Raw genomic sequence first — 20,968 nt, forward strand, 5'->3', positions numbered from 1 at the left:
TTAGACTAAAGTTTGATGAGAAGTTGGTGCTGCCAAGAGCAATACAAACTGTTTTTAGGTTTTGAAAGAAAAAAAAAACACATAGAGAAAAAGAAGGACCAGTGTGTTTTTAATAGCTGTTTTCCTTGATAAAGAAAATGATAATCAAAAATCTTTTTTTTTTTTTGTATTTTCTCAGGTTATTTTTGTCCATTGTTGAGTCAAATGATATGGAAATATTCCATATTCCATAATATGGAATATTTTAGAGAGACAAAATCAGGCAAAAGCAGAAATCAGAAAGTGGGCTAAGGAAAGAACAAGCATTTATCCGGGTTGTATATTTTTGTTGACTATCTGCACTTAATCTGTGGTATAAACCTGAAGGACTGAAAAGGGGAAGATTATCACACTTCTTTTCTGTTTTTCTTTCTCTTCACAAGCAGTATCAGATTGTCCAAAGAGTCATGGTACCTGCAGCAAGTAGGGGATTTTTCTCTCTGATCATGATGTTGGAATTCTTATTGAAAGACACGTGTGGGAAACTCTGTGTACTTGATTTTTGAAAAAAAAAAAAAAAAAAAGGAGTCACTATTTTTTTGCTGCAAGACAAAAAAAAGTATGTTTCAAAGAAACATATTGTACTGTGTAATAAATAGGTCATAATGGCGACATTATTAGTAAATATATACATCTAACTCTCACTGTGTTCATGTTGGAGGATTGAAGCAAAGTTCAGATTCATATTAAGTTTTTTAATGAAGAGAATCACGTATGGATTTAATCATTGCTGGGTCACAATGAACTCTTTGCAATTTGATTGAATAAACTTGTTAAATAAAGTTAACTGAATAAAGTAATTGGATTGGATGTTACTGTATCTGAACTGGAGCCCGGTTCAGTTTTTTTATTTTCTTATGTATTTGGTTCTACATGGGGGGGGGGGGGGGGGGGGGGAATGGAACTGATGAGATACATTCAATCAGTTTTTTTTGGTTCGGTTATCATTTTGTTTTTCCAGTCTAATTTGACTGATTTGTTCATATTTTCCTAATTTTCAGCTACTTTGTATTTGTACCTTGAATAGGAATTTAAAAATATGGTTAAATTTGCTTTAGTGATTCGTTTCAAGACTTCACAGTTAAATGTACTGGATGAATATCATAACCTTCTTTCTTAACTTTATAAAAAAAAAGATTATTTTAAACATGATCATATATATACAGCCTCTGTGCAAGTCTGAGAAATTGTAATACATGACACAAATTCTGCAGCCTTTACACTGCAAGATATGCAGATAAAAAAGTAAACGTCTCAAAATGAAATGTATAAGTAAGACAAATGGAAGGGACTTGTGTTTTAGAGATTTTCTGTTAGGTAATCATGTAGACAGGTCCAGAAAAAATGTGAATTAACACGTGATGGCTTTGCAGATTTTGTTTTATTTAAAACCAAGAAAAAAAAAAAAAAAAGAGTAAATGGAAAACAAACTTCTGTGTTGGCAGGACAATAAGTTAAATACAAGAGGAAAAAAATAGTTTTTTTTTTAAGAAAAATCTTAAATGCCAAAGCTTTGTGAGTGACAAGTATACCGTGTTAAAGCAATTCCCAACAAAAAATATATACATGACCAGAGACAGGTGTGGTAATGTTAAAGGTTTTCACATAATTTAAAGATTTCAAGCAAAGAAGCTAAAATAAATGAGTAACTACAACAAAAGGCACTCTTTACTTTAGATTTGAAAAATAGTGATGTTAAAAAACTGTTTGAAATGAAGGAAATCACTCTTGTCCACCCAGTTCACTTCACTTTGCAAAAAAGGAATACACTCATGGTCATAAAATGACATTCTTTTTTTTCTTCTTCTAAGAAAGGAAGTTAGATGTCATCTAACTCGTTTCTGGTCTCTCATCCCCTCTTGACACTTTGTCCTTTCTCCTTAAAGGAAATGTCGAAACATATTTCATTTGCTTTATGACCCTGGCTCTAATCAGAGTCATGAATTCACAGTAAGATGGAGACAAAAAAAGATGCTTGCTTCCAACTTCTGTCAATTTTTTCTCTTCCAAGTAGATGCTGTTCCAAGAAAAACCGAAACGGAGGGTATTACTCCCACATGTTGTAGGCAGTGAACTCCCCGTTTACAAGTTTTAAGTTTGATCTAAAGCCGTTTTTCCATGGCTTTGTCTCTGGACACAAATGCACAAAGCCATATTAAAAGCTGTCAGGAGAAGTAGAGGGGATACTTGTGTCAGCCCGAGGAGGCTTTAAAAATACCCAGGGAACTCTTGTTTTTATGAAAAGGAATGCTTCACAGCGATAACTGAAATTCCTCTCCCAGTCAGGTGCAAAGGAAAGAAAACATCCTCAGAATAACCTTTATAATCTGCTCCAAATGGCCCGTCTCCAGGCTCTGGGACAGAGAGTTTATTTGTCATAAAACTCAGGTTTCGTATCATTTTCATGTCACTTGTTAAACTTGCATGAAAACTAAGTAGTAATTGTTATTTATCAAAGTTTTAAACTTATCTTCTGCACATACGGTTATTTTACGGCGCCTTTGGCAATATTGGCAACTACATTTGCCATGTGCCACAATTAATTCTGACCTACACTATATTCAAAACAACAATTGAAAGTTTTAAAGGTGCATAGTCACACTATATGCCCAGACAAAATAACAAAACAAAAGAATTGATCATAAAATAAGGCTAAATACACCAAGCGACTGTCTTAATAGTGTTTAGTCCTTTTTGAGCCTAAATGGAATTCCAGCAACGGGCTTTATGAACAGACATAAACAGACATGTACGGCATCTGCAGACAGAGCAAAGGAGCTATCAGAATACAGCTACTTAATAAAGCTGTAAAGCAACAGCTGCCAAAAGTCAAAGAGCAAATCTTAACCAAAAACATTAATCTACAGCAACTCTTAAGTTCTAGTGATTCCTCCCCAGAGCCACTTATCAGAACACCAAGAAAAAACAAGATTCTTGTTCTTAACAAACAAACAAAAATAGGAAAAGAATCAAAGTAGGAACAAATCAATATATCTACTTGTGATGTTTGTTTCATGTCTATTTATGTACTATTACAATTAGGAAAAACAAACAAAAAAACTGTGACTGCTGGCGTATACATTTCAAAAAGTCATGTGTGACCATGCACCTTTAAGACAACTGCAAAACAAGGCTGGATTAGGTCCAATATTTAATTTGACACCAAACTCCCTGTTACCAAAGATTCTGGTGTTGCAGTGAAAATAATTTATTTTTTTACTAGAGGTGAAAATAACTGTAGGGCCGAGTAGTTCTTCTTGTATACAAAGGTGTTTACTACAAGATACATTCCTTAAATCTGCTTACAAAGCTTCTGGATGACATTTGATAGTAAATTTCATGTGAGAGCTGTGGAAAAGTGAGCTAATATGAGAAAAATAGCCTTAACTGCAAAACTGAAAAGTCTAAAAATAGAACTGCCAGTAAGTTAGAAGCAGCATGAGTAAAATATTTACCTGTAGCAGTGATAAATGACAATTTAAGCCCTTCAACCAACATTTGAACTACAGATCCCTGCGAACTGCATTGGAGTGTAAACTGCAGATTATAAAAGAACAAGAAACAAAATAGTTTTTGAATTCTCCTTGTCTTCTTTTTGCAATGTGTACTTGAGAATTTTCTAAATTACAGAATGTCAGGCTACTGAACTAATTGTTATCAGACTGTGCACATGAATACTGTTCTCCGAGTATGAGCAAAACTTATTCAGCTGTTTCTCTTGAATTAGGTTCAAACACAATAGATTAATGATAGCAGTTTTCAGGAGAATGTTTTTTGGAAATGTATCAGTTCCAGGCCTCAACCTGTCTACATATTTCACTATGCAAAGCATTTATCAAACCTGTCAGTGTGAGAGTACTGATCTGGGATCATTAAAGTTTAACACAACTCTCCGGACCAAAGAAGGCAAAACTGATCCAACATCAGCAGTCCTACTGGACAGAGCCTGATCAGTGCTGGCTAGGATGCTCAGTAGCCTAATTCTACTATGTTCTGTTTCCCATTACTGATGCAAATGAAAGCCATTCTCTTCATCTTAGACCAGCTCCACCTTGGAGTTGGGGTACACGGCCACGACATCGTAGCCCTCAGGTGGCTGGACTCGTGCCTTGGCGTGGGTCTCACAATACAGATTGTCCTCGATAAAGAAGTAGCCTCTCTGCTTTAGGTTGATGCTGCAGTCATCACAAATGAAGCAGTCTGGATGGTAGAGTTTGTCCCGGGCCTTTACAATGGTGCCACTGCGTAAAAGTCACAGGAAACAAAGTGGGTTAGCTTTCCTTCTTTCTTTCTAGAAAAGTTACGTCGTGGTTTTACTATACTTTCCCTTTCAAAAAAGACACAAAGCCAAAAGCAACTTATTTCTATATTACACCATATTGAAGCACACACTTTGTAAGGTTACAGTATTTAAAGCGTGAATCATAAATATGAATATTTAAGATGGAGAGGGCAGGTCTTTTAAAAAATTCAGGAAAATCCTACCTTTTAACAAAATGTAACTAAGTTTCAAAAATTTTAAATGCAAATTTCCTTTGTTTACAATTCAGGTTTAAGCGTATTAACCAAGCACTGCAAAGGTGCCCAACATTGTTGAACAGCTGTTTCGTCACATCAGTAAGAGTTTGCTACATCAGATCTGTTTCTATCTTCTGTGCCGTGCATCAATGCTTTTTTGCAAAAGCCAAAACCACCTTAATTGAGCGCAGAAAATTTTTTATGAAGGGAGTTTAATCAAATTTTGCCACTTCCATCAAGCTTATCTAATGTGATACTTCTAAATGTGAATTAGAAAAATCTGATAGAAACATATCTTGTGAGATTTTCTGGTTGTTGTTGTTTTGCACATGTGCCATTAATCTTTAGTATTATTGACATAAGCTAAACAGTTTGACCACAAGATAGAAGTGGTTTCTTCTTAAAAAAAACATTTCCACTCGTTAAAAATCTATAAACATCTTGTTTTTTTTTGTTTTTTTGTTTTTTTTTTTGTGAAACAAAATGCATTCAGAAATGTTTTCAAAAGGTATGTTTGGATAATTCACCAAAAGTATGCCATGTCCACTGTGACACACAGTGACGTCATAATGCTCTCATATAATTTACCTCTTTATTAAGGTGGATGAAACAGAACTGTATCATGTATTTTTTATTTCTTATTTTGGATAGCTATAGAGCAGAAAGTCAATAAGGATTTAATTTATCACGGTGAGTCTGGCCATAAGTAAAAAATAAAAAATATGGACTTACTAAGAGAAGGTTTTAGAATGAAGTCGGGGTCCAGAACCAAATGTGAGACAAGATCTGAGACAAAGACTTCTATTGAATAAGACTGAATGCATGGGGGAAATCAAAAGGTGGTTTGAAAAATTTTTCATTTAGAGTTTTGCACACTTATGCATAATTTTGTGTCTCTTTTTGATTAAATTAGACAGGAATAAATCTTACTTCACATTTGCAAAGTTTTCAAATGATTCATCATGTTTATTTTTTTTGGGGCGTGTGCTATTCAGAGCCACTGTGTCTATGGGTGTGTGCTTATTATGTTTTGATTATCATGTTCTTAAGCTCAAAATAAAGAAATGTTGGGTTTCCACCACCTACAGCCTCCTTGAGTCACAGCTACACTTTTTTTTTAACTTTTAGAGTTTCAAAGGGACTGCACTAAAAAAAAAAAAACACGAAAATGCATGGGAGTGTTACATTCAATTGTGAACAAAGCACTCAGATATATTTGGAGTCGCTCACGGAGTTGGTATCATAGCAGGGACTATGTATTTTGACTTTAAAAGGTAATAAGTTTTGATAAACTGACACAGCTGTTTATTCAACCAATATCTATTCAAATGAGCCATAATGTCTTCTTTTACAGCCACCTAAACCCTGTGCACATTTGGATATATATCTACCCAAATGTTATATCAGGGAAGTTCTCAAAGGATGCTTTAGTGCATTCAGAGGCAAAAATAACTTTTCTATCATTGCTTGAGCATCGCAGCTTGGATCTAAGGATGGCAATAAATCTAACTTCACCAAACTCCAGGTGCAGGTTAAAAAGCTGCTATTTTTTTGTCCAAGAAAAACACTAACTCCTTTTAGGCATTAAACTCATAACATTACATTTCTGTGTACAGTTACCTGCCAAAGCAACTTGATAAAAAGAGATGCAATCCAGCACTGCAACATCTACAACTGGTCTACACCTAAACAATGGTGTCAAGTATAAATACTAAATAATAAAGACTTTCCAAATCTAAATTGTTGTAACATTTAACTGTAAAGTTAATTTAATGTTTAACAATACAGAGCACCAAAAGGCTAAACAACTCAACAGCAGCTTTAACGAAAAAAGGTAGTGAAGCAAAAACCGTGATAAAAAGTACAGGACAACATCACAATATAATTGTCTTGTTTTGAGATGCACCTCTGTAGAGGGAATCACAAGGTTAGGAAAGAGCATACATTGTGAGGTCACAGAAAGTCTACCTACATCTGTGCTTTTGCGGGAGCACACTGGCCAAATCACTTGTGACACACACTTTACAAAACTATGTTAATATAGCATTCCATAAAAACTGCATTACGCACTTACTTTTAGATGTAGATATACCATGTTTTCAGATATGCAAAGATAAGATACATTGTGATAGCAGTTTAATGTTTTACTTTCTGGAGTGCAGTGTGTTTTCCTTAAACACAATTAAACCACACATGGCTGGCTGTATGAACCCTTGTCACAAAGCTCTATACATGCTGGCTGTAAAGTGCTCAGAGGTCATAACAGGATTTCTGTTCTGGCAAACCCCCACAATGTTTTCTTGTCAACCAGTAATATAAGCTTATGACATCATCGCCTACCTGTGGCAGCTTTTTATTGGGGTGGGGGTGGGTTTGGGGGTGGGGGTTTCTCCCTTTGCTTATCCTTTGGAAAACAGACTGTGTCTCTGTGTGTTGGTTTATAAATGTACATAGAAGCATGCGGCTATGTGGTATCGGGTGCATGGGAAAGGGTGTGGAGTTTGGCTTTGATTAATCATTAAAATACGTCTTCTGAGAAATGATGGCCTGTTGGTGCAGGTTGACTGGTGTGAGTTAACCTCACGGATTCCAGCCAGAGTAAAACCTTGACTCACCTAGCATGGTTTGGGTCTTAAAACTTTATGACCAAAGGGGACGTGACAAAACAGGCAGAAGATATACGATTTCCAGATGCAGCTTAAGTGTTTCCACAGTCAACACTTATATCTAAAATAACAATATAATATGCAGCATGGTTTTTCTCTCAGTTGAGTCTTTGAAATGAGGAGTTTGACACAATATTTATTGTTTTTTTACCCTATCTTTGTACTATATCTTGTAAAATACTTACACAATGCCATTACAGCAGCGTGTGCATTGGGGCAGCTTCTGCAGACCAGTCGTTGGAGGGGGAATTGGGCTTCCTAGTTTTGGTATCGGAGACCTGACTGGAGACCTTAAGCTTCTCATCCTTTCTGTTGGTGACAAACCTGTTGGCAAGAAAACAATAAATAAAACTTTACTTTCAACCAACAATTTTCAGAGGTCTGGGATCTTGCAAGATCTATAAACCTCAACAATTTCATTGTATTTACCATATACAGGTTTGGTTTCTTAATGAGAATTACTGTTGAATACATTAATTTTATCAATAAAGGGAAAGGTGATCATAACTTCAATAAAATAAGTTTCTTTTTATGGTTTAGCTGGAGGTAAAATTCATTTATTTTCTGTTGAACACCTAAAAATGCTGAATATTAATTCTGTATAAAGCAGAAAATCCCCCCCTCCCCTTTTTTTTTTCCCCTCATACTGTCAGGTAATATATATTTTTGAGCATTAAATACAGTAATTGCTGTTAGAATAACAAGGTACAAGTATATTTGTAGAACGTTGCTACAAATGATGTTTACCATTGCAAGATGCACATGTTTCCATGTAAAGTTGATGTGTTTGCAGGAACAGAAACTTACTCAGACTCAGACATACTTTAATAATCCCAGAGGGAAATTACTTTTGTAACACGTTCCAGATATACAAACATAAATATATACATATATAGCTCTACGTATATACATATATATAAAACATACCTGTAAATTCAATCATTTACATTTTATATAAAACTTATAAACTTATAAAGCTATGATATGAATCCATTCTTCATATAGTATGCTCTGATAGATAGCTTGAAATATAACAAGTCAAATGCATAATAATATGTTTCCATTGCGCAACAACCCTACAATTAGTTTTTGTGAAACCCATAATTGTCCTTATACAGTGCTAACTACACTGAACACTAGCAGATGTCCTCACAAGCACACCAGCCATAGTTTCAAATCAATACCACACATACGGTCTAAATAATAAAAAAAGTGTATTAAACTCCCCACTTGTCTTTACCTTCTTATGGACTTTATTGTTGTATTTATTGTACTATGAACTTTAGAAACTACAGGAACTAATGCAAGTTTAGGCACAGCACTAGGCTCTTTTTGCCAACAGAACAAAAATGAAAGTGTTGAAATACTTTATCCCCTCTTTCTTCTAAACCTTATATCACTGTCTCAAATTTCCCTTTTCTTCCTCTTGATGCTTTATTCTCCCCATGACGTCCCTGTGTACTCTATTCAAGTTTCCACTGTCCACTTCCTGGTACCAATTAATCATTCAACGTGTCAAAACTGACAGATAAAAGTAAAAATATCCCAATGTACAGAATTCAAGATTAATGCGATAACATTAATCTTCCTGGCAAGAGCAAATGGAGACAGCTTCTTCACATCTTAAACTTCAAATTAAAATCTCATTACAATCTATTTCAGCAATGACGCAAAAGTGATAGGGGTTGATGTCTTGCTGTTGGTAGAGACAGGTTCCCACAGATGCCATGTGTTATGACGAGCTGTCGGCTTAGATCATCGGTGTTTAGTTATGCCTTCTTAAACGGTATGAAAGCAACTGGATGTCAAATCTACTTCAGTAGTTGAAGGTGCAGTAAGGCAGATCAGAGGAGTTCATGCCCAAACTGGAATCTGACCCCTCTTTACTGATGAAGTGCCAGCAGAGGATTTTCAGGCCGGCAGGGCCGCTAGGACAACCACTAACCACTGTTTAATTACCTTGCATCTGGAACTGGGCTTAGAGCACCTTCTATCCCTCAGTAATAAAAGACATGTGCTAAGCCTTATGCTGTATTAACAACTGACATTAGTCATTCTATGTGGTTTTAATATCTATACTACGTAATTTGTAATGGAAAAAGAAGCTCCATAATTCTAGTGTGACTTTCTACCAATTAGGCTGACTAATAAATGGTTTCCAAACACAGTGAAGTGTAGAAAGCACAATGAATGAGGACTTGTCTAGTCTTGCTTGAGTTATCACTTTTCAAATGTAGCAACTGCATACAGTAGTCCAGTTACAGTCCATTTTATAATGCAAAACAACATTATCTGACCTACTTTGCCTGCAACATTGCACTTTCCAGTGCAAACAGAACCTTTTATACCCATGAGACCCATCCAATTTAGTCTTAATACAGAAGCTGGTACAGCCTGGTCACTCATTTGAGCAACATCAACCATAAGTAGACAGCCATAGGGTTTTTTATCAAGATATAATTTTGATCGATTGATTGACTTTATCGATCTCACAGTGGAGAGAGTTACTCGTTACATCAGTTAAAATAGTCAAAGATGAAGAATGTGCCAAAGGAAGAAAAAGGTGCATGAAAAATATAAAGTATATACAGTGGGTCCACATTTGACAGATTTTTTTTTTAATAGTAGGATCATTATGCTGGGTTATTACAAAGGGTGTTTACATGGGTATTTATATAGATGGATATTTATATATACATATATATATATATATCGCTATTGCACTGGGTGTCAAATATAGAGAAACAGGTTATTGCACAGGGTATCAGATAGTAAATTGCACATTATACATTGCACAAGTTATTGCCATTGAAGTGTTGCATTGTAGAGTCTGGTTGCAGCGGGGATGAATGACCTGCTGTAGCGCTCCTTTTTAAAAACTGGGTGTAAAATTTTATCTCATAAAGCCCTGATTAGTTTAAAATGGTTAAATATTTGAAACTTGTTTCTATTTTGAAACTGAACTACATGTACATAAATCACAATTAGCTGTCCCACAGTCTGGTATGTTACACTGTGTCCCTGGCAAGGTGGTTTTATTTATTTAGTTTTGCCCCTGCAACAGGCTTTAAGCCAACAATGCATACCGCCGTACATCATTTCCCCTTTTACTGAAAATATGACAAATTGTACGTCCTGTCTTGGGATGTATGGCTTTGGTATGGCCTAAATTTCCCTGGAAACTTTGCTCAAATGTTACAAATTTCACAAGCAGCAGATGCTGGAGTTGGAAAAATTACAACTTTTGCTTTTCGATGCGCCACATCAACCAATCAGAGAAGCCGATTAGGGAGCTGGCAGGGAGACCGACAGCGCTGCTGATGCAGAGCGCTATGATCACTCCACTGAAACTGTTTATTTATGCCCAAATTAACTTAAAATGTAAAAACCTGCCGGCAAAATATGTTCACTTTTATTATTCTGGTGCCTACGGTTTGTAACACATACCTGAAAAATGCTAACATCTACTTCCAGCCGCCACTAAGAGTAGGGGAAAGGCCCCAAAGAGGCGACCCAGCTTGAGGCAGCTTCTGCTGGGGATTCCCAGTGACCGCACACTGCAGGTATGAGGTCTGAGCGCCTCTAGCAGCGGTAGAAGTTAAGCTTGGCACTCTTAAAAGTCAACATTACTTTAGTCAAAGGAAACATGTTAGTAAAGTTAAAGATTCATTTGAATCTAAATACACCAGGGATATCAATAATTTTGGGCTTAAGTATACAGTTTGCTTTTAATAAATTGTAAGACCATACCATACATATGGCATGCATAAAATACATTTGTGAAAGAAAAAAAAATCACATAAAACCAGCAGAATCAAATCAGTTCAGGTGTATTTTTAAAAAAAAATGTAAAAATTAGGCGTTATTTCTTCAAAAACGCAGCTTTATCTCAACTACATTCCGCACGGTATCAGTGGTAGACTGATAAAATCTAGGAATGTTAACCGCACACCTAGTGAGTCATCCTCTTTTCAATTTATTTATCTGTGATTTATATTTTTCCGAGCTTCTTCTTGGGCAAAACAGTGTGTAATGTTTTGCTTAAAGCAACAACACTGTGTTTCTGTTAATAACCCGCTTAAAGAAATAATATGTTTTATAACCGGAACTCCACCTTTAGTTCTGTCAAACGGAGTTAGAGCTCATGGAATTTCGGGTTAACTGACACTCTTGTTTACTTTAACCCTAAAAGACCCTCAAAGACAACATGACCTCTGCAGGAGCTTTTGCCCTCAGACAGCTACACACTAAAGAGATTTAAATGGTTGACATGAAGCATGCTTTTAAGAGAAAGATTTAGTGATTTTCCTTAAAGGAGAAGGTCAAACTAAACATGCGTTGTTTATTTGCTGGAGCACCATTTTAAAAAACAACAAAGATCCAATGTTTGTGGACAGATTTCAGATTTTAACAGATTAAAAGAAGTAGAAACCAACAAAGAGATGAGCAGCTTTTAATAGTCCCTGTGTAAACGTGTAGCATCTTACTGTTTCAACAAGGGCTTTAAGTGTCAATCAACCTTTTAGTCCAACCAAGCTTAAAGTCCATCAACAGTCTTAGATTCTCTTTCCCTTCTTTTGCTTTCAACTGTCGTTAGGATCTGCCTCCTGTTTCATCGCTGTCTTTTGTACTCATCTAAGTGTTTTGAGAGGTAATGAATTAAAAAGCTGTGGTTTGGATTTGCTCCGGGCATCGCTGCAGGGGCACTTTGCTTTGTTTCTGTTGCTGTGAATTATCCTGCCAGCACTCACTTTAAAGGTATAACCTAAAATGTTGTGACAGTATCAAATACAAAAAAACAAAACCACACAATATAAATTGCTTCACATTAAATCTGTGAGAAACAGCCCTACTGCAACAAAAAAATACTTTTTGCAGTTAATCTGTAATCGGTAATCTGTTGTTTTTAGAAACAAAATTGTGGTACAAATGCGGCACTCTCAAAGTATGTGAAGCATTTTTGTCTTTTATGCATTAATTAAAATTCATGATTGATTGGAAAACAAGTTTAAACATTTTCTTTAATACCACTAACTGTTTTCATATAGCTCAACTTATCCCTGTGACTTCTTCCACTTGTTTTGATTGTGTATTTTCTCTTAAACTGTATCCTGTAATGTTAATCAGCCCCTCTTGTTTAGTAACCAGCCCCTTTCTGTTTATATATAAACCGCAGGTTTTCCAGTAATTATCAGATTCTCTTGTATTTGTATCACTACATTATTGCCTGTTTCCTGCCAGATGTCAGTCCTATTTCAGCAAAAGAAAGATAACTAGTGATCTAACTAGCGATGATACGAGAGACTGTCACATTTTTATTTACTGTTCAAACTGGAAAAAATAAGAGACACCGTAGATGCAGACAGAACAATGCCTAACATTTAATGCAATTTGATTAAGATCCACTTTATTTTGCCATCATATACAGAAATCCCAAAGCTAAAAAAGAGAAATTAAACTATGGAACAAAATACATTTATTGGTTCCTATTTACATTATTAGTAGGGGAGGAAATAAATATAAAAGACTCTATGCAGGACAAAATCTATTTATTCATAGAAGTTATATATTACTATGTTTGAATAAGAAAAGCTGATTCCCAACAGTGGAGCTATGTATAGTACTTGCCATGATCCACATGTAGTTGCCCTTTTTGTTTAGTTTTGTGGTATCTGTTTCTGAACGATTGGACTTTTTTTTGGTCATCAAGGTCTTTCCATAAAGGCTCATTCAGTTCAGTCTTTAGTTTTTTAGAAAACGTTTTCTGTTCTGTGTGCACTTTATTCACCCTCATGAAACAGTGCTAGTTTTTACCATTAATTTGTAAATCTATTCGTCCCTGCACTTACTTTGCCACAGCTGTCCTGATTCTTTTGTACTTCATCTCCCGTTCTTCTTATTCACTACCTGTAAGTTTAGTATCTTTACTGTTTAACCATCTACCTTGGTGCCCTCTGGTTCTTGTCTGAATTTTAATCCTACTTTAAACTCACAATACTTTACAGTACTAACAAATAAACTAGGCTAGAGTTTCAGATTACAAATGTGTAGTAATCCTTTGAAATTTTCACTTTCAATGTTTGTTTGATTTTAGGAAAAGCTTCTGGTTTAGTAAATCACAAAAAGGAAATTAACGGATGAATATTATCATCTCTTAAGCCCAAATATGTGGGCTTAAGAGATGATAATCTATTACGACGACTGCACGAATCAAGTTCACTTTTTTTTTTTTTTTTGTTAGATTACATACAAGCATTCCTTATGTCTATTTTATTTTACTGAACAGAAGTCAGAATGTGTTGCTAACTAGTAAAATGAATGTTCTTAAGTTGTGAGGTGTTATTTCAACAAGCTTATTTTTGAGTGTAATAGTATTTCTCTTTTCACGCACCCATCAGTGGCAGAACCGAAACCAAATCCAGTCCAAAATCAAAATGTCTAAAGCTGAGAAGAGTTCAGGGTATGATTTAGGTTTTCTTACTTGAAGCTATAAACAAACAGATTTATTTTTTATTTTTATTATTTTTATTAGATTTTATACGGAAAAACAGCTTTATTTAGATTAAATGATTGATGCAGTTGATGGAGTTAAAGGAAAAACTGAACTACCGGTAAATGTAATGTTGGTTAAAGAAAATACTTTCCCCAATGAGTAATGCTTTTGGTTATTGGTGTGTAAATACAGTCTTGAATGAACAAACCAAACTTCTGTCTTATAACTACTTCCTCCACTCCTTAAAACTATTGTTTAGCTTCAATGGTAAACATGGACTGTAAAGAGGTTTTAGTTACAGGGATTAACCGTCTTCTGCTGCTGTCAGCATCATGTGACTCCTGCTCTAATGTGGGAATGCCAAGTTGTTGGAAAGGAAAACCATATTTTTCCCTTTTATTGTCCTCTGTGAAGTAGTCTTTGAAATAAATTGCTTACCAAAATGTCTGTCCCCAGAATTTTCATATGAGCCAGAGCTATTACAAAGCACTTCACATTTCTCTTTCTGTTTCTACTCTCCCTGTCACTGTCTTTCTTCCTATCTCTTATTTAACTCTGTTGTCTGTGTTTTTCTATAAAAGGAAAACTATGCTACAAAGATAGTGAAGCTTCAAACAGTCAGAGGTTGCCTGAGTGAGAATCACAAGCCACATCTGCAAAGGAGGAACTGTTTGTTCATAAGATCTTGTGTTTATATGTAGTGCTTTGCAGAAGTGCACTGATGTATGTGGGCCTTCCTGAAGCTTATTTTATGCCTACTTAGTTTTTTAACTAAGCATAGCTGCAGCTATTACTATACAGCTTTGTTAAAATAAAATTTGACTGTTTGACATAGCCAATCAAAATGTTTCTTTGTAAAACATTCTTTTTGTTAGTTGGAACCAGTAATAAATAAAGCTGAAATGCAGCATAACTGACATAAGACATTCAAAATATTATGTTTTTGAAGATCTTTTTTGAAAAAAAAAACAACTGGACTAAACCCAAACCCAGTAGTTGCTGAATTATTAAACACAAAGACACAAATTCCTACCTCCATCCTCAGCATCTAGAATCTCCTGGAGGTATTTAAAGGATCCAGACTGTTTGGGGGCAGAGACGGGCTCTTCATAGTCCTGAAGCATCTTGTAGACGTCTGACTGGGGGTCGAAACCATTACGGCTCACTGGAGACTGTGGAGGAGGCTCTGGGCTAAAAACCACATAAGAAGCATGACTCAGTGAATGTTTTCACAAAGAATTCAATAAATTATGAGGATTTGTGAAGAGATTTACATTCATATAGTAATATGAAAGGAAGGGCGGAATGAATATTTGAAGGATCCTGTATTACACAAATCTTTATCTACCGCCCGATTCTAATTAAATATATAGAAGCTATCTTTGTCAAAAAATGCAACAAAAAAAGCATCTTAAAGAGGCTAGATTTATTTTTCAAATAATACTGCTACCAGTTGCCAAAACACAGAAGTGCAGCTTTTTTATGCTCATTCTCATAGCTAGTGGTTGACAAGATTTTTTTATTTTGCTGATTAACTTTTTTCACTTTACATGGAGTTGCCATTGGTGTCTGAGTTGGATGCAGGTAATGCTTCGATTGTGTGCTAGGTTTGACTCATATAACATGGAGTAGTTTGACGTCACATCTGCAGAATCAGCATGGGAACCTCTGACTCGCACTACATTAAGAGAAAATAGACTAATGGCTAATAGATGCATTGGAGCTGAACTACACTATTCATCCAACAATGTTTTAGTCAGAAAAAGTCAAATAAAAAGACAAATTCAAAGATTTTTTTTTAGGGAAACAACATTTAAAATAAGAATATGTTTTATTCAAATTGCAAAATCTACACTAGTTTTCTTTAAATACTCTAGTTTTCCTCATTCTACAACCTATGGATGACACCAGTCAAATATCAGATGCTGAAAAAATAGAATTATATTCCTTGAAGAAGTTAAAACGGAAAACCTTTCCTTTTTTAACCTGAAAATCAAGTTTTATTTAAGATTTCTTCTTTTGATTTTCCTTAAATTAGATAAAGGCTAGTTCCAAATGCTTTAAAGATTAAATAGGGATATAATTCTTGAAGATGCCAAATGTATTTCCCCAACAAAGAAACAGCAATTTTTTTCTATCTTAATGAATTTTTTTTTTACATTAAATTTTTGTAAAAACATTTTCTATTCTGCTTGACACTGGAATAGATATTTCATTTACACTCTGGATGTGATTTCATATGGATTTAGTGTTAGTCCTTACAGCTCAGTGCCATGCCTGTGCTTGCTCTTTCATCGACCGCATTACTCCTAGATCTCACCGACCAGATTTAAAACCTAAAACTTTAAGGGGATGATGAGTGAGAATGCTGACAGATGTGCACAAATCCAGACACACTTAACAGCATGTTTGTCTCCAGGCTCCTATTCAGGAGCATGAGTGAGTTTATAAGACAAAAAAAAATGTGTTAGAAAAAAAAGGACAGTAATAAGCATTGGATGCAATCAAAACCGTTTTAAATATTGTGTTTTTCCATTAAGCGCACGGTGTAGACCTGGATAGAATTAACAGCCTAGTCACTGGGAGCACTGGGAGCTCTGCAGAGGATGTTCACCCAGAGACATAAGACAAAGGTTTATGACCTGCTGGAATCTTCATACAACAGATAATGGCTTTTCCAGGTTATAAGGCGCATTTCATACAGGTGTGCTTTAGGACATCCAAAGTACGTCAGTGTTAGTTTCCACACATGCTTGCTTATATAAAGTGAGACATATAGAATTTCTGCTTTGAAACAAAATCATGTCATAGGTGGTTTCAACAACAGGAAAGTTGATTTGGTATATGAGGTAGTCACTGGAGATACGCTCCTACTTCCATGTGCGACTTTCTCACAGCCGAGGTTTGCAACGAGGCTGATCTGGGAAATCTCACAGAGAAATACTCTTTAAGCCAACAAGCCTTAACAGCTAGCACGGACATGGTTCACTGTTTTCCATTCTTACAGGTTACAGCAGGAAGACAACGTAGATTTCTTTGTTCTCTCTTTAATCTGGGTTTACATGGAACAAGCACATTAAATTAGGGTTTATTTAAAACTGCTCTTTGGGGGGAAAAAAAGCACAGAAAGGCATAAAATAAAAACAAAATACAAACTTAGGTGCAAATTAGAAGAGAATGAAACACAAACAAGAAAAAAGGCTCACATCTAATCCATGTAAGCTACTGAGCCTGTAAATTGTGGTTTAATGTTTGTAATTACTTTATGTTAAAAGGAATTCTATTGTCCCACCTGTGTGTGGCACTGAGGCTAAGACCCCCCATCTTGCCTGGCAGGGATCTGTCTCCGTTGCTGCCATTGAGAGCATAAAGCCCTGCTGGGTTGTTGTACTGTGGCTGCCCAGTCCCATTCCCATATCCGTAGCTGTGGCCGTTGTTAGGTCTGCTGTTCCCATTATTCAGGTGAGTAGGCTGAGGAGCAAGTGGGGACTGCGGTTCAGAGGTGTAAGACGGTTTACGACCGTAACTGCCAGAAACACTGGTGATGGGACGGAAATTCTGTAAAGAAAGAATGAAAACAGAAGGAAAAGGGGTATTAAAAGGTAAATCTTAAATATCTGACAGCCATACATCAGAGAAAATAATCAGGGACCGTTATATGGAGATTTTCATAACACCAAAAAAAAAAAAGTCTTGAAAATGAAAACTTCTGAAATCATAAATTTCTAAATCATGTCATATCTTCCTGTATGTACAGTATGTTTATGTGTGACACATGACCAACGTCTCTTACAGTGACCAATTTTCCATATATGAGTTAGTGGATGGGAGTAAACTTTCTCCAGTTTAATGTAGAGGTCATTGTAATTGGTCCCAAAAATGAATTGTTACAAATTGCACAGCTTTTAAAGAGCAGATCTTAGTTTTAACTTTGGAAAGAAAGTCAACCAAATGTAATTTTACTGTTCCATTTTATTTGACCCTTGAATTTTTCTCTGATTGTCAAAATAAATTTCTTGTTTCAGTGCAGCTTTCTTTAAATTTATTCCTGTATTTTGCTACAAATACCTTAGGATGACCCAATACATGAACTGTGCTATACTGAATAAACTTGGCTCCCTTAACACCTACCTTACTCCATTACATACTTAGTGTCCTCACTCGGGTCAACGCCCTCTTCATGCATTTGCACAAACCCAATGGGGATGTCATCAAGCAGCTCTGTGTTTACTGCGGCTATCAGCGCACTTAAGAGATAATGCTTGCTTTGCGGCCTAACTCTTGTCTCAGAGAAAGAATTTTCCAGATAAGCTTTTACTGCAACGCTCACACTGATGTCACCACTTCTGATAGCGCTTTGCATTTCAACGATAGCCAACAGCTTTTGAGCTGCTAAACAGGGCTGCATATTATCCATTATCACAGCTTCTGAGTTTTTAAATATTTTAGCTGTGCACTAAGAGAATGTGTATGTGCATGCAGAGACGTGTGTCTTTTAGGCTAATTCAAAGATTCTTAGCCACAGGTGTTGGAGAATCACTAACTCTGCAGCCAAATCCCCTGTTATTTAAGCAGATGGATCTCCTTAACATCCTCCTGTTCTTCGCCTTCCCCTGGACCACACACCTACATCAGTCTATTGTTATCATACACTCAAGTGTAGCTGGAATCGTCCCAATAACAGCATGCCAATGTCCTTGGTTTAGAAATGCATCGTTGTGCTGCGCCATGCTATAAAAGACAATTGCTTTCAAGAATTGTAATCAAGCAACTATATAGGTAGAATATATACAGAACATATGGAACGTACAGTGCCTTAAAAAAGTATTTAGATCATACCTTTTTTTATGATTTTGAAACTAAACAAGTGAAAATCATGTGCCTTGTATTCAGCATTGTAGAATTTATGTCTACAACGCATTATCTAGACCGAGGCTAGGGAATTCGTAATAACAAATTGGGTTTGTCGCCACAAAGAAGGGAAGAGAGAGTTGCAGCTAGTGTTTACTTCTAGCTAGAGGTAAACGCTTTTCTACGACACAGTATAGTCCCATGGAAATGGCCTCATAACAAGACAAAATTCTTTTCCAGAGCATTCTAGTATATCTTGTTGAATAAAAAAGGAAAAGAAAAAGGTTATATAGTGTTTTTGGCAAATATGCACAGCCCAAGCTCCGAGTAGAGGGTTAGTTAAATGATCACCAAACTCATGTGATGGATTTGCAGGCCAGGGTATACCGTCCTCAGAGTAAACACAAAACTGCATTTACTTGTCAAATAGGATCACAGAATCACATCTAAATTTTGTTCTTTACTTTCTGAGCACCTATCATGGGTAAGTAATGGGGATTTAGCTTTTCCAATTGTGCCACAGCAAGTTGTTATGACTTACACACACACTTTGCAGACCTTTAATGCAAGATACCTTTTGTAGTTCAGCCAGTATTCAAACTATTAACTTAAATGCTTGCATACATTCAAGTCTGTCTGATGGATTGTTTCTGGACAAAATGCAAACCTGTGCTGCATTAAAAATAGGACAGTTTAAAAAAAACAGTCACAGGGAATTACTAGTGGTCTGTGCAATCCCATTCACTTCAACATTTTCTATTAGCTATTATCAGAAGACAATAGATTTTCTGTTTGATTGGAAACCAAATTAATGTTCAGGTTATTTTTGACTCTGACCAGCTTCTCTCTCCATACTGAGTGGCATGTCAACATCATGATGCTCACACCAGCATATTACCCAGGCTGACCAGTGCATGCAAAATTATGGCACTTAATTGCAAAATTATGGCACTCCAATAACATTGGAGAAATTTACTTGTTACGTCAGTCAAAGAAGAAGGGTGTGCCGAAGCAAGATAAAGGTGCATGGGATATATAAAGTATAAACAGTGCGTCCACATATGACAGCTTTTTTTAATTATTATTATTTTATTTTTTTTGGCATAGAGCAGCAACAATCTGCAACACATCTCAAAGTTTTGTTTCAACAGTTACTTTCTTTCTGCAGTCTTTTCACTAAGGCCAGAGGCGTTCATGACTAATACTTATCCCATCACCACCTGGATTGTAGTACTGTGCATGCCACTGGATTTTAGGATCTTTGCAGCTCCTCAGGAGTTACCATGGGGTGCTTTGCTGCTTCTCTGTTTATTGTTTCCCTAATCCCTCAAGTCATTTTAGCTGTTCCATTCACTTTCCTTTTAAGGATGATGGGCTGAACAGTATTTTTAGTTAGGAGCCATTTGTGGCTTTAAATTGATAAAATGCAAAAATGTCCAGGAGTATGAATTATATTTGAAAGGCGATGTAAAGAAAAGGAGCAGAAAGTTCTCTGGAATTTGATTTACTTCAAATTTCTACGCCCTCCCGCATTCTTAGATCTTCTTCTACCACTCACTTAGTTGTTCCTTCAGCCCGTCTTAAAACCATGGGGAGCAGAGCTTTTTCACGTTCCGCGCCCACACTCTGGAATTCTCTCCCCTCTGACATCTGCAATACCGAGTCTTTACCCGTATTCAAATCCAAACTCAAAACCCACATGTTCAAGATTGCCTTTTCATTATGATTTTATATTACTTTCCTTTGTGTAATTTGTGTTGTTTCTTTTAATTATGACGACTGTTTTTTACCATTTATTGTTTTTACATGTACAGTGACCTTGAGTGTTTTGAAAGGCGCTTGAAATAAAATGTATTATTATTATTATTATTACTACCTACCACCACTATAACCTCTCAGTCGGAGGAGGGAATATTGCTATAGAACTAAACAGGTCCAACTTGATCCTGATTGTTATCTTTAACTTCCTATCGTCACATTGCTGACTTCATGGGAATTATGTGGAACCTTGACTTTAATGTTTTTGTAAGCTCATAAGCTTCCTTAAATTGATTTATTTTGTACAAGAGGAGAACACAATTATTTTAAGAAATTTCATTATCAATATAAGTTTTATTTTTAATTAAAAATATCCAAAAACATAGAGCTGGTATAAATTTGGATGCTATTTTCTCCATACATTTTTATAATATTCAACTTAATGAGATTTTTTTTGGTCAAAACTCTATGTGCACGTTTTGTTTCCTCCAATTCTTCTTTTTTTTTTTTCAATTTCCCAAAAATATATATATATATATATAATATAATATATAATATATATTCATAACTGATGCAAGATTTCTTCAAAAACAAATGGTTGTCCCTACACGCCCTCTCTGGTCCTCATTATTCATTTCTCATA

At 35.7% G+C, this 20,968-nt stretch overlaps 1 protein-coding gene across 1 annotated transcript in view; it reads right to left on the minus strand.

Annotated features, from left to right (window-relative positions):
* Positions 1-1,831: 1,831 nt before the first annotated feature.
* Positions 1,832-20,968, minus strand: part of pdlim4 (PDZ and LIM domain 4) — a 56,556-nt gene continuing 37,419 nt past the window's right edge. The window contains exons 4-7 of the mRNA XM_038302229.1: positions 17,009-17,274; positions 14,750-14,907; positions 7,409-7,547; positions 1,832-4,280 (exon numbers count right to left, since the gene is read on the minus strand). Of these exons, the coding sequence (XP_038158157.1) occupies positions 4,076-4,280; positions 7,409-7,547; positions 14,750-14,907; positions 17,009-17,274 (768 nt within the window). The 3' untranslated portion in view covers positions 1,832-4,075. The remainder of the gene's footprint in view (positions 4,281-7,408; positions 7,548-14,749; positions 14,908-17,008; positions 17,275-20,968) is intronic.

This window comes from Cyprinodon tularosa, unplaced genomic scaffold, assembly GCF_016077235.1.
Source record: "Cyprinodon tularosa strain WSP-4 unplaced genomic scaffold, ASM1607723v1 ctg484, whole genome shotgun sequence".
NCBI classification, from domain to species: domain Eukaryota; kingdom Metazoa; phylum Chordata; class Actinopteri; order Cyprinodontiformes; family Cyprinodontidae; genus Cyprinodon; species Cyprinodon tularosa.